At 49.7% G+C, this 13,551-nt stretch overlaps 2 protein-coding genes across 2 annotated transcripts in view; one reads left to right on the top strand and one right to left on the bottom strand.

Annotated features, from left to right (window-relative positions):
* The window catches only part of otomp (otolith matrix protein), a gene marked incomplete at both ends in the record, with an annotated part of 7,163 nt that extends 3,614 nt beyond the window's left edge, over positions 1-3,549 (bottom strand). Inside the window, 10 exon segments of the mRNA XM_079752245.1 lie at positions 28-133; positions 136-150; positions 153-200; positions 648-676; positions 678-708; positions 711-783; positions 785-834; positions 1,128-1,230; positions 1,899-2,035; positions 3,471-3,549. Of these exon segments, the coding sequence (XP_079608371.1) occupies positions 28-133; positions 136-150; positions 153-200; positions 648-676; positions 678-708; positions 711-783; positions 785-834; positions 1,128-1,230; positions 1,899-2,035; positions 3,471-3,549 (671 nt within the window).
* Positions 3,550-4,781: 1,232 nt separating this feature from the next.
* On the top strand, positions 4,782-12,117 carry acvr1l (activin A receptor, type 1 like). Its single transcript, XM_079752183.1, has 10 exons — positions 4,782-4,913; positions 5,592-5,675; positions 6,257-6,532; positions 7,185-7,396; positions 7,589-7,688; positions 8,085-8,231; positions 8,603-8,878; positions 9,373-9,570; positions 10,603-10,733; positions 11,976-12,117. The coding sequence occupies exons 2-10, from the start codon at positions 5,603-5,605 to the stop codon at positions 12,105-12,107; spliced, it is 1,545 nt and encodes a 514-aa protein (XP_079608309.1). The 5' UTR covers positions 4,782-4,913; positions 5,592-5,602; the 3' UTR covers positions 12,108-12,117.
* The last annotated feature ends 1,434 nt before the right edge of the window (positions 12,118-13,551 follow it).

Genomic DNA, 13,551 nt, shown 5'->3' with positions numbered 1-13,551 from the left:
TGTGTGTGTGTGTGTAGGGGGGGGTACCTCAGGGCCCCAGCCTCTCCAAAGTGCCTCTCTCTGGGGTTGTTGGCGCAGATGTGGCGGTCGTTGTCGTCCCCGATGCAGGCCTCACACAGGTTCTTGGGGTGCTCCCGCGGGGGTCGTGCTGGGGTCCTGCACCCCCGGCACGCAGCTGTAGCCAAAGAAGTCTCCCACCGCTATCCGGTGTGGGGGGGGGGGGGGGGGGGGGGGGGGGGAGAAGAGGAGCGTGAGGATACACCTGTCCTGAACTGATCCACCGTGCGTCACTTTGGATGTAGACTTGGATAAAAGCTAGAGATGGGTACACTATGAGACAGCCACACACATACACACACTCATAGACACAAACCACACACACACTCACACACACAGATTATTTAGTGTCACTTAAAAGTCTAGCTGTAGAGACACACACTTTAGTCAGTGTGTGTGTGTGTGTGTGTGTGTGTGTGTGTGTGTGTGTGTGTGTGTGTGTGTGTGTGTGTGTGTGTGTGTGTGTGTGTGTGTGTGTGTGTTGTGTGTGTGCGTATGTGTGTGTGCGTATGTGTGTCAGTCGGATCGAGACAGTAGAATGGGTCTAAACTTTCTAATTAGAATCAAAACACACACACACACACACACACACACCTCTGGGAAGTTGCACTGCTCCCCACGCTGATCTGGGAGTGTTGACCAGGTAGCCATAGGAACGGTCCAGCCACCGTGGTCCGTTATCCCGGGGTGACAGGAGCTGCGCTCGTGCATCTCCAGCAGAGAGAGGTTCCGAGGAGGACCGCCGCGCCAGGGCCACCACGTAGTAACTCACCCCGTCTGGGGGGGAGGGAGAGGGAGAGAGAGAGAGAGAAGGTGTTTGTGAGGGAGAAATAGAGTGAAGGAGAGAGAGAGAATGATAAAGTGAAAGAGAGAGTAAACAAGAGGGATGAAAGGTCAATTTTATGGTAACTTATGTTAACTTTGAGTTATGGATTTTAATATTCAAACCATCACCGTCAACTGACATCATTCAGGCATTTGGGAGAATTCTCTCTCCCTCTCTCCCCCTCCCTCCCCCTCCCCCCCACCCTCTCTCACCCTCCGCCTCCCTCCCTCCCTCCCCCACTCACCCACGCCGTTGTGTGACTCCCCGGCTGCGAGCTCCAGGCCATAGCAGAGGCCCGCGGCATAGATGTCGTCCACAAACATGGAGGCCGCGTCCGCCGTGCCGTTCTGAAATGAGACATTGAGTCACGTGACCCGGGAGATGGAGACCCCATCAGTGCAATCGGATCTAAAGTCCAAAATAACTAGCAGACAGACCGGGGTACAGCGACAGGACTCTGGAAGTTACTACAGTTAATGCAAAGTAACTGTAAAGTTACTACAGCAACTTATTTATGAGGAAGAGTTGAGGATGAGGAGGTATCTCTGCTTCACTACCATGTTGCTACAGTTATTGTTATGTATAAAAGTAACAAACTAGTCTTCCAAGCCAGTTAGTAACTGACTACAGTCTAATATGCCGGTTAGTAACTGACTACAGTCTTAAGCCAGTTAGTAACTGACTACAGTCTTAATAAGCCAGTTAGTAACTGACCACAGTCTAATAAGCCGGTTAGTAGCTGAATACAGTCTTAAACCACTTAGTAACCAACTACAGTCTTAAGCCAGTTAGTAACTGACGACATTCTTAAGCCAGGTAGTAACTGAATATAGTCTTAATAAGACATTTAGTATCTGAATACAATCTTAATAAGCCTATTATTTACCGACAACAGTCTTAAGCCAGTTAGCACATGGAGTAACCGACTACACTCTTAAGCCAGTGACTGACTAGTTACTGACTAGTCTTAAGCCAGTGAGTCACTGACTGCAGTATCCGAGCAGGTCTGTTGTACCTTAATCTTCTCCATGCAGTCCCTGGAGTGGAGTCCTCGCGTGCACAGCAGGGTTCCCCTGACGTGGTGGAGGGTGGCGTTCCCGGCCAGGTCCAGACACTTCTGCTCCTCCGCGTCGCTCATCACACACCAGGTGACTGCAGAAGACCAGAGCACCGCTTAAAACTACACACCAGGTGACTGCAGAAGACCAGAGCACCGCTTAAAACTACACACCAGGTGACTGCGGGAGACCAGAGGTTAAACTACACACCAGGTGACTGCGGGAGACCAGAGGTTAAACTACACACCAGGTGACTGCAGGAGACCAGAGGTTAAACTACACACCAGGTGACTGCAGAAGACCAGAGCACCGCTTAAAACTACACACCAGGTGACTGCAGGAGACCAGAGCACTGCTTAAAACTACACACCAGGTGACTGCAGGAGGCCAGAGGTTAAACTACACACCAGGTGACTGCGGGAGACCAGAGGTTAAACTACACACCAGGTGACTGCGGGAGACCAGAGGTTAAACTACACACCAGGTGACTGCGGGAGGCCAGAGGTTAAACTACACACCAGGTGACTGCGGGAGACCAGAGGTTAAACTACACACCAGGTGACTGCGGGAGGCCAGAGGTTAAACTACACACCAGGTGACTGCGGGAGACCAGAGGTTAAACTACACACCAGGTGACTGTCGGGGACCAGAGGTTAAACTACACACCAGGTGACTGCAGGAGGCGACAGAACTGCTTAGAAACTACACTTTGGATTTCATCCCGTAAAATTTGTATTTAGGACACAGCCACAATTATTATTATACAGATACATTTTATTTTTTCAATTATTCAAAATAATGAAGAATATATGACACTACTAATAGTAGTAATAGTACGTATGAATTTATGTATGTATGTTTATTGCAAAAAACATGACACAATATATTATAATATAATAAAAAGTTATTAAAATGTTTATTGCACCTTTGTGTTTTGAAGTGGCAGACAATGCAGAACAAAATAAGAGATAGCCCATATACCCAAAAGAGCAGAACTAGTAGTACTAGGATTTGATGAAATTAATAAAAATGTAACGAGCATCTAAAACGAAACACGTTGAAACAAAGAAGAAAGGTTAGACACGATAATTAATCAGAGGATTAGTGCTGGCGCTGACCAGGAGATAGGCCATTTAACAGATGTTAGGTTGTGATCAAATCTTTACACGTTATTCTCAAATCTGAGCAAACCAGGGCGCCTCAAACCAGAGAGCTACATTCTTCGGTCTAAGCTGGTCTGTAAAAAGAAGCCAGAGATAGTTCTAGATCTAGTTCTAGTTCATCACCTTTGAACCATTACCCTCAGCAGGTTTCGATACCCAGCCCTCTCCAAAAATAGGACAAAACAGTCATTCATTCCACAATCAATCAGCTTTTTAAACAAACATCTTAAACTAAGGTTTTAATTGTTGGTTTAAAAAGCCAGCAACCTTAGATGTGTCCTTTACTACGTAAACGACACTATATCTATCCATCTATCTACCTATCTATCTACCTACCTTGAATAGTGTTAGGGTATGGTGGGTTACCTGAGCTCTTCTGGGTTGAGAATGGAACGACGGACAGCAGGAGGAGAACTACGGTCAGTCTGGTGTCCAGATGCTCCATGTTGACGGGTCAGAAAGCTCAGGTTGGATCTTCTCTCTCTGGTCCACACAGGCAACAGGAGGCTTCTGGTTTGAGGTAGGGGGGGGGAAAAAAACACCTGTTCAGCCCCTACCCCTTTATATAACCTGGCATTGGTGGGGGAGAGAGGAGCGGAAAAGGGGGAGGCAGAAGAGAGAGAAAGAAAGAGCGAAAGAGAGAGAGCGAGAGCCAGAGCGAGAGCGAGAGCGAGAGAGAGTAGGAGTGGTGTGTGTGTGTGTGGAGGGAGGAGGAGGGGGAAATGTAAGGCAGGTATATAAGATGGATGACTAAAGAAGAAAACACTACATTATTCTCCTCCTCCTCCTCTTCCTCCTCCTCTTCCTCCTCCTCCTCTTCCTCCTCCTAGGCCTAAGAGCGTCTGGGTGGATAATCCTTCCTCCGTCTCAGGTTCGGCCGGTGGCATTTCCTGCCTCCATTATCCCCAGGAGATACAGCTCCCCGGTGGGGGAGCACCTAGGGTCACCTGGCTCTCCTCACTGACCTCCAGGGGTCCTTAATTAAAACCCTCTGCAGACAACGGCTCTCTTTGCTGGGGAGACTGGATACTCCGGCCCACTGGACCACACAGCTCCGGGACGGCGAACAGCCAGGGGTTTGTTCCCCGGACCATGGGGACCTGAACCTGCTCTCTGATCCATCTCCTGGTCTTGCTGGTGATATGTGACACGGGCACGTAGCAGGCGTGGACACACAGGTGGACAGACACACAGGTAGACAGACACACACACACACACACAAACGGGCACATACACGCAAACAGACAAATACACGCATATAAAAAATAGAAAAAACCTGGCACACACAAACTTGAGCAAATGCTGACAACATCCTATTGCATGCACACACACACGGGTGAACACACATACACCCCACACACGCATGCACGCGCGCGCACACACACACACACACACAAATGGCAAATTCATTTTTGTATTAATTTGTGTTGATTTTAATTCTGTGTTTTATTTTATGCGGTTGTGTTTTGTTTCCAGTTCTCATTATTGCTATATAAATCTTCAATTAACAGCATACAAAAAAACAGCGAAGTAAACATGCGAACCACTGCATAGATCCTTGGTCATTTTCTATATTTTCTGCTTATTTTGCCATAGCAATCTGTAGCCTGCCTGTCGTGTTGTTGTGTGCGCGCTGTTCGTTTCGTGGGTATAATAAAGTTTTGAAAAAAGAAAAACCCACCCCACCAGCCAGTGGGTGTGCAGGGCTGTGGCTCCCTGTCGGCTGTCTCGTATCCGCACGCCTATTCCAAATATACTGTCAACAAATACAGGGAGAATGAGTTAAATACCACCGCACGACTGTGCCAGGTAAGAAGATTCGTACTTGGTTTGGTTTTAAAGATGGGAAACGTGTTGTTGTCCAGCCGGCTAGTCTGTAGCCAGCAGCTACGGGGAGACGGGCTGGCTGGCGCCGGGGAGGCGGCTGCGCCCCGGCCGTAAAACGGCTCGCTGTCCTGGCCTTGTTGTCCGGGCCATGTTGGATCCTTCTACCGCTGTTCTCTGTCCCGTTCTCTGCCTGAAGGAGAACACTTGGTAAACAAGAAGAAATCGCAGAACGCCATTGTGCCTCTTCGGGATGGCTCTCTAAATCAGACATCATTCAATGTAGTTGGCTTGTAGCCATGTCATCCCTGGACCATCTGGATGCCATATCATGTGTTTGGATCAAAATTTAAAGCGGATGCCACATATTTTCTGTTTGTCTTTGCTAAGTCAGTCTTGAGCGTCGTCAACACAAATAGAGGTTTTGGAGATGGATGCACTATCATCGTCTGTATTCAATGTAATAACCCTTTGCACACGACCGTGGTGGACTAGAGTGGTTTCCCCCCCTCAGTGCCCTCCTCCTCCCGGTTGTTATCGCTGTTGGAAGACATGTACATGAATTAGGGACCCTTAGGCTGCTAATGTAATTACAACAACATGTACATTCCCGTTGGATCCATCTCCTCCTAACTCCGCCATCTCCCGGTATCCCGCACGCAGCGCACCGCATCATGGCTCACGCCGGGGTCCGGCTGCTCCTCATGGTTCTGCTGAAGGCCGTGCAGTCCATCTCCGAGGGAACAGGTGAGCTACGTGTGAAACACGGTCCTGGCTGAAGTACACCGCTTTACGCTGTACCGCGTAATCGTGCAGCATCACTGCTGTCGGGTGTAAGTCATGGGTACCACTCTTGTTTTGGTGTTCCCACAGACAAAAATACATAATTTCTTTATCAAATAATTGATAAATATTGATAGTTGGACGATAAGTATACTTATCGATACAAAATGCTGCGGAGACACGTTGATTTGACCATTTTGATCGTAGGCTTTAGCGAACCTGACTCCTGATTGGTAGATGCATTTCTGAATTTGTCAGTACCGCAAAAACAGATTCCTCTCGAGGGCTCTCCACAGCAGTTTGTATCCAAAGGATGTCATCAATAAACGGGAGAAATCCGATCCTTAACTCAGAATTCACAGTGGAAGACACAAGGCCCGTCTCTTGGTTGTCTGTTATCATATTCCTATCCATATCTAGCTCCATTTATACAACAGCTAGGCCAGCTTCGTCCTGACTGTCTGTGTCCGTGTCTGCGTGTGTCTGTGTATATGTGGCTGTGTGTCTCTGCGTGTGTGTGTCTGTGCGCGTGTGTGTGTGCGCAGACGGACAGCTGGTGTGCGTGTGCGACAGCCCCGAGTGCCTCCAGACCAGCCAGTGTCACGGCCGCCGCTGCTTCTCGTCTGTGAAGCGGGGGGCCGGCAGGGAGCAGGGGGCCGGCGGGCCGGTGGAACTGCACCAGGGCTGCTTCGAGGAGCGGGAGAAGATCGAACTGCACTGCTTCACGCCGCCCTCGCTCCACCAGGCCATCGCCTGCTGCGCCGAGGACATGTGCAACGGCAACGTGACGCGCCGCTCCATGATGACCCTGCTGCTGTCAGGTGACCCAGCCAGCCCTACCCCTTACCCTGACCGAGCAAGCCCTAACCCAGGGAGCCCTACCCCTAACCCTGACCCAGCGAGCCCTAACCCTCACCCAGCGAGCCCTAACCCTCACCCAGGGAGCCCTAACCCTCACCCAGGGAGCCCTACCCCTAACCCTGACCCAGCGAGCCCTAACCCTCACCCAGGGAGCGCTAACCCTCACCCAGGGAGCCCTAACCCTAACCCAGCGAGCTGCTCTCCCAGCAGGGGACCGGAGCTCAGATTGAGGGATCTTGGAGAGCAGAGAAGGGCCGGAGTGCAGGACTTGGCTTCCCAACTACCACAAACAAACGTCAGATCCCTTTCTCCTCCCTCCCTCCCTCCATTTCTCACACCTGCTATTAACCGGGGAGACACATCCCCCGAACCAATCACTGTAGAGAACCCCTGATTGGTCAGACATGGGGCGGGAGCAGTCTGAAATCTAATTGGCTCACACAGGGGCAGGCCCAATCAATCAAACATATCCTCCCAGCACCTTCCACTCGTCTACATGTTTGAATCAGCCCGTCTACTCCCCCTTAATGTATCCCAGTTAAAGTCCTCAGATGACCACTCCTCCTCCCCCCTCCTCCCTGAGCCCCCATGTCCCTCTCCGCCCCCCCACAGCCCCGGAGGGGGAGTCGGTGCGGTACCGCGTGAGGACTGTGGCCCTGCTGGTACTGGGTCCGGTGGGGCTGCTGGTGCTGCTGGCCGTGGGGTCAGTGCTGGCTTGCAGGAGGCTGCACCACGGCCGGCTGCACAGGCTGCAGGAGTTTGACACGGAGCAGGGAGCCGTGGACGGCCTCATCACCTCCAACCTGGGGGACAGCACTCTGGCGGTAAGCACGCTTTTATTTTGAAATGGGCCCTGAAATGAGCCAATCAGAGGTTATTCATGCAGTAGCATAGGGTGTAAGCCAGAGAGGGGGTCCTCGACAATGCAATCCAAAACTAGAGGTGATGTTGGGTGTTGGGTTCTCCTTTGATGGACCGGAGGTCTTCACTCTTGATTTCCCCCCCCCCCTCCCCAGGACTTATTGGACCACTCCTGTACGTCGGGCTCGGGCTCGGGCCTTCCCTTCCTGGTCCAGAGGACGGTGGCCAGGCAGATCAGCCTGATGGAGTGTGTAGGTGTGTACAAGGACCACACCCGACGAGGTTGCTAGGCGACTGACACAAACAGACCTCGGGTTGAGTGTCGGTGGAGTGCAGATGTAAATCGCCATTCCCCCCCCCCCCCCCCCCCCCGTCTCATTTCAACCAGTGGTGAGACACTAAACTGCCGTCGTTCAGCGGTGTGCATGTGTGTGAATATAGTAGCTTCTACTATTTACAGTTAATGTAAAGATTAGCCATGAGAAGAGGTTAAATATCCAAAGGGTTGACACAGAAGGGAATAAAGCCTTGATGCGCTCGCCTGTTCCTGGGACAGAGCAGGCATCAAGTCTCACGAAATGGGTCCAGCAATGCTGTCTTTGCTTTATGACTTGATGTGGTTTTCCTCTCTCCCCCCCCTCCCTCCCCAAGGTAAGGGGCGGTATGGGGAGGTGTGGCGGGGGCAGTGGCAGGGGGAGAACGTGGCGGTGAAGATCTTCTCCTCCAGGGACGAGAAGTCCTGGTTCAGAGAGACGGAGATCTACAACACTGTGCTGCTCCGCCACGAGAACATCCTGGGTGAGTGGGACCAGAAGCAGAGAAGGTACCAGTATAATCTCAAGAGAAGATACCAGTATGGTCTCAGAGAAGATACCAGGAAGGACTGTTCACAGGCAGGAGACCATGAAGTTCTCAGGGAAGAGACCAGGAAGGTCTCAGACTGGAGACAATGAAGTTGAAAATGCAGCATTTTAAAAGATTAGTAACATGGAATTGAGAAAATCGGACCTCCTCTCTTCATCTCATCTTCTCCTTCATCTCCTTAATCTCTTATCCTTCATCTCCTCTTCCTCCCCTCCATCTTCTCCTCCTCTTTTCCTCATCTCTTCTCCTTCATCTCCTCCTTCATCTCCTCTTCCTCCTCTCTTCTCCTTCCTGTCCTCTCCCAGGCTTCATGGCGTCTGACATGACCTCCCGTAACTCCAGCACCCAGCTGTGGCTCATCACCCATTACCACGACAACGGCTCGCTGTACGACTACCTGCAGCGCGTCGCCGTGGAGACGAGTGAGGGCCTGGCCATGGCGGCCTCGGTGGCCAGCGGCCTGGTGCACCTTCACACCGAGATCTTCGGCGCCCAGGGGAAGCCGGCCATCGCCCACCGCGACCTCAAGAGCAAGAACATCCTGGTGACCAAGGAGCTGCGCTGCTGCATCGCCGACCTGGGTCAGAGCCGCCCCTTTAACAAAGCACTAGACTAACCTGGGTCAGAGCCGTCCCTTTAACAAAGCACTAGACAGGACCTCCCTGTTATCGAGACTGACCTGGTCAGAACCTCCCCTTTATGAACCATTTCATTAGAGGCTTCCCTTGGCCTGCATGTAGAGCCACCTCACTGAACGATATACTCAATACTATTTCCGACACTAACATGTTTCAGGGAGGGAAGGTTTGACTCCAACTGCCGTTGTTGGGCTGCAGTCAGTCTTGAGCCAGGTACTTCGGTAGATGCTTAATCTGCTCACAAATGACATAAGTTGTAACACTGAACACATAACCATTAGAGAACATTTTCTTATGCAAAACTCAACATATTTTTATGTTACTCTATTACTCACCACTCTTGTTAACTGCACTTAGACATCTTTGTAATTAAATTAAGATACTTTTGATGAAGAACCGCGAGCTGTACTGAACCCCCCCTTCCCCCCTCCCCACAGGGCTGGCTGTCACCCACTCCCAGGCGGACAACCTGCTGGACGTGGGGAACAACCCCAAGGTGGGCACCAAGCGCTACATGGCCCCCGAGGTGCTGGACGACAGCATCCAGACGGACTGCTTCGACGCCTACAAGAGGGTGGACATCTGGGCCTTCGGCCTTGTGCTGTGGGAGATCGCCAGGAGGACCTACAGCAACGGTGGGCACCGGCTTCACGGAGCGCCTTCACGGAGCGCTCTACATAGTTTAATGAAGGGGCTCCATGGTTTTGGTCTAACTCTGTTCCATGTATCTATTCCCCCATGGTTCTGGTTTAACTCCCCTGTGTTCCATGTATCTAGCCCCCCATGGTTCTGGTTTAACTCCCCTGTGTTCCATGTATCTAGCCCCCCATAATTCTGGTTTAACTCCCCTGTGTTCCATGTATCTAGCCCCCCAAGGTTCTGTTTTAGCTCCCCTGTGTTCCATGTATCTAGCCCCCCATAGTTTTGGTTTAACTCCCCTGTGTTCCATGTATCTAGCCCCCCATGGTTCTGTTTTAGCTCCCCTGTGTTCCATGTATCTAGCCCCATATGGTTCTGGTCTAACTCCCCTGTTTTCCATGTATCTAGCCCCATATGGTTCTGGTCTAACACCCCTGTGTTCCATGTATCTAGCCCAACATGGTTCTTGTCTAATGGTGTTTTCGAGATGCATCGTACACCACCCGCACTTGTGGCTCTTGTGACGTAATTTCCTGGCTTGCAGCATTTCCCGTTTTCTCGTTGTGAGTCATTGGCTAGCCATTGTTTTTGTTAGCTACATTAGCCTCTTTAGCAAACCATCTCGAAAACAAACAACAAAACTATACAATGTATTGCAACCACAGTAAGACCATGCAATGCATACATTGGTGACCAGATTAAAGCAGCCATGTCATTAAGTGTACAAGAGCATTTAAAAACGACACAATTACCAACGTGGTACAGATACAAAGAAAATACATCTCATTATTATTATTATTATTATTATTATCTTTGTATGTCAAGTCGTACAGTCAACCTCGCTAAAATCAGTACTCTCAGAATCCCAGAGTGGGACCGACTCAAAGGGGGGCGTTCCTCTTTGAAATGGCACAAGAAATCTGGGGGATTGTGTTCTACGAGGCATCTCGACCACACCATAACTCTGCGTTGTTCCAGGCCTCTAACACCCAACCCCCCCCCCCACCCCCCCCCCTTCGGTGTTCCAGGCCTGGTGGAGGAGTACGGGCCCCCATTCTACGACCAGGTGCCCAGCGACCCCAGCTTCGAGGACATGAGGAGGGTGGTGTGCGTGGAGCAGCAGCGCCCCTTCGTCCCCAACCGCTGGTTCTCCGACCCCGTGAGTAACACAACTTTATTGAGCGCTGGGGCGGACTGACCCGGTGGCAGTTAACAAACACATTTTATATTTTGAAGCAACGAGTGTAAAATGTTATCGGATGCTACTCTGAAGCCCTTGAGGATTAGAGACATTCAAGACTGGAGAAGGTAAATGGACACTTGGTTCAGCTTTAGTTCAACGGTTCTTTTGCTTCAAGGTTAAGGATGGTTCATCAGCAGTAGTGGTTAGCTGAGGCAGTTCGTTAAAGGAAGGTTCCCTAGGTTGGAGATGGTTAGTTTAGGTACCAGGTTAGGGTTTTTTATTATTATTATTTAAAAGATTCACAGCACAATGCGGCAGCATAATCATTACTACCGATTTTTTTTGCACTTTAATCTGTTTTGGGCATTTCCTCCCAGTGCAAATATGTTTAAATTAGTTACAGCAACCAGTGTTCTGAAATGGGATCAATTAATTGTTTTTAAACCTATGTTGTGAGTAATAGAGAAGAAAATATTTAAAATATTGTTGCAAGTGGCCTTTATGCATCGCCTTCACATGGTTTTGCAAAGCTGTACATGTCTTAAAGATATTGATGTGGATGGTTCCAACATTCTCACATATTCTCGTTTTTTACATTTCTCACAGTGCCAATGTTTTTGAATGAGTTTCTGAAAATGGTGTTTTAAGATGGGACATATGTTATTATAATTTGTAAGCCCATGTTGCAAAGATAACCAAAAAAACATTTAAAATGTTGATGCATGATTGTGGACTATATGGAAATAGTACAATTCCAGGTCTACTGGAAATGTTTTTGGTCGCTGTGTCATAATTCAGCTTAATTTTTAATATTTTGTTGCTTAAGGCACACTCATTAACGAGAAAATGTAAAACTGGCACTGCAAGTTGAAAAGGTTGCTGACCCCTGGTTTAGATACTAGGTAAGAGATGCTTATTTTAGGTACTATGTTACAGATTGGCAGTTTAGGTGTTGGAAGACTTTGTTAATGTCCCTCTAGTCCTCTCGTACAGATTTAATCACTACAACAGCTGGACTCACACACACACGGTATAAAGAAATACAAATGAAGGCCACTGGGAGACCGGCGTAGATCAGCCTTGTACCATCCTCATGCTCTGATGGATCGATCACATGGTCACCGGGAGCTTTCAGTAGGAGGGACACGAGTCACATGGAGACTTTAGTAGCGGACATGAGTCACACGATCACCTGGAGTCTCTCTCTCTGTCTCTCAGACGCTGTCGGCGCTGGTGAAGCTGATGAAGGAGTGTTGGTACCAGAACCCGTCGGCCCGGCTCACCGCGCTGCGCATCAAGAAGACCCTGGACAAGATCCACGGCTCCCTGGAGAAGGGCAAGGACTCCTGAGGAGAGGAGGAGCAGGGCAAGGACTCCTGAGGAGAGGAGGAGCAGGGCAAGGACTCCTGAGGAGAGGAGGAGCAGGGCAAGGACTCCTGAGGAGAGGAGGGAGATGGAGGAGGTGACCAGGGAGGAAGAGGAGGCCACAGAGGCGTTGGATAGGTGGTCGGCAGACCAGGAGGGGGGAATGTCTAGTGATCCGTCCCGCTCTCGTCGTTCCTCCCCCCCCTTCACGTACCGACCTGAAGCTGGGAGGACTGGGAGCCCTGTCTGAGGAGCCAGCCGTCGCTGTGGGACACCAGCCATCCCCCGCCTGCTCTGACCCAGACGGTGAACTGTGACCTCGGCCTGAAGAACACAGGATCTCTGTCCATAACGAGACCGCTCTGGTCTGAACTCTACGGGAACACACACACGCTCGGCACTAAAAGGGATTTTCTTCAAGTATCCTCCTTTCTTTTGTGTTTTTTTTTATTTCACATACTGTCGGATATTCCGCTCAAAGACAATCAGGTCAACTGTTTTAGCCTTATCACACGCACACACACACACACACACACACACACACACACACCACACACACACACTAGAGCCAACAGAATCAAAGTACAATTTTGAAATATGTTTATGTACTACGTATACTACTACTAGCAGCACACTACTGATATGTACTCCTGGTTTGAAGCGTGTGTTTATGGGACTGTACACATGGGAATACTCTACATCAAGCTATTAATTAGCTATAAATAATGACGTTTTAAAGTAGGGAAACACGCACTGAACACGTTGGCTGTTTTGGAAGGGACGCCATGTACAGATCTCTGCTTCTCTGGCCGGTCTAGTGGATGGAAGGACCAGCAAAATACAATTATTATTATAGTTATTATATTAACAGTATAATGATATAGAAATCATCCGTCACATCATTACCAAGAGCTGCTATGTATGTTTCCTGCCGTCTACTGCCGAGGGAACAGGAGGTGAGGAGCCAGGAAAGGAGAACTTGTCCGTCAGGGCACCTGTGGCCCGCGTCCTTTTCTCCCATCATGCCTTGCAGTACGGGCGTTGTCTCCAGTCGACCCGCTCTACCCTACGTTCGCACCGACGGCTTCCAGATAAAGTTCACAAGACGTCCGCTGTGTTGTTGCTTTGACTTTTTTTTTTATATGTAATAATAAAACATTTACTGCACTGTTACATGTTGATGTACACTTTCATGTTTCTAAAGCCGTCCCGATGGCTAAACCCGCCGGGATATGCATGCGTCTGTGCAGGGAGCGGCTCTACCAGAGGTAGTTAGTAGAGGTAGTACAAACGGATTACAAGTCCACCTCGATCTACAGTCGATGAGCTATGGATTCACAAAAAATAAGAATCTTGAGGGGTACAGATCAAGCTACAATTTGGAGTGTCTGTAAAAATACACACAATTGATTGCACCTTAATACCCTTC

Source organism: Pollachius pollachius (genome assembly GCF_949987615.1).
Source record: "Pollachius pollachius genome assembly, chromosome: 15".
Classification (NCBI taxonomy): Eukaryota; Metazoa; Chordata; class Actinopteri; order Gadiformes; family Gadidae; genus Pollachius; species Pollachius pollachius.
This window is presented reverse-complemented; position numbering and strand designations above follow the sequence as displayed.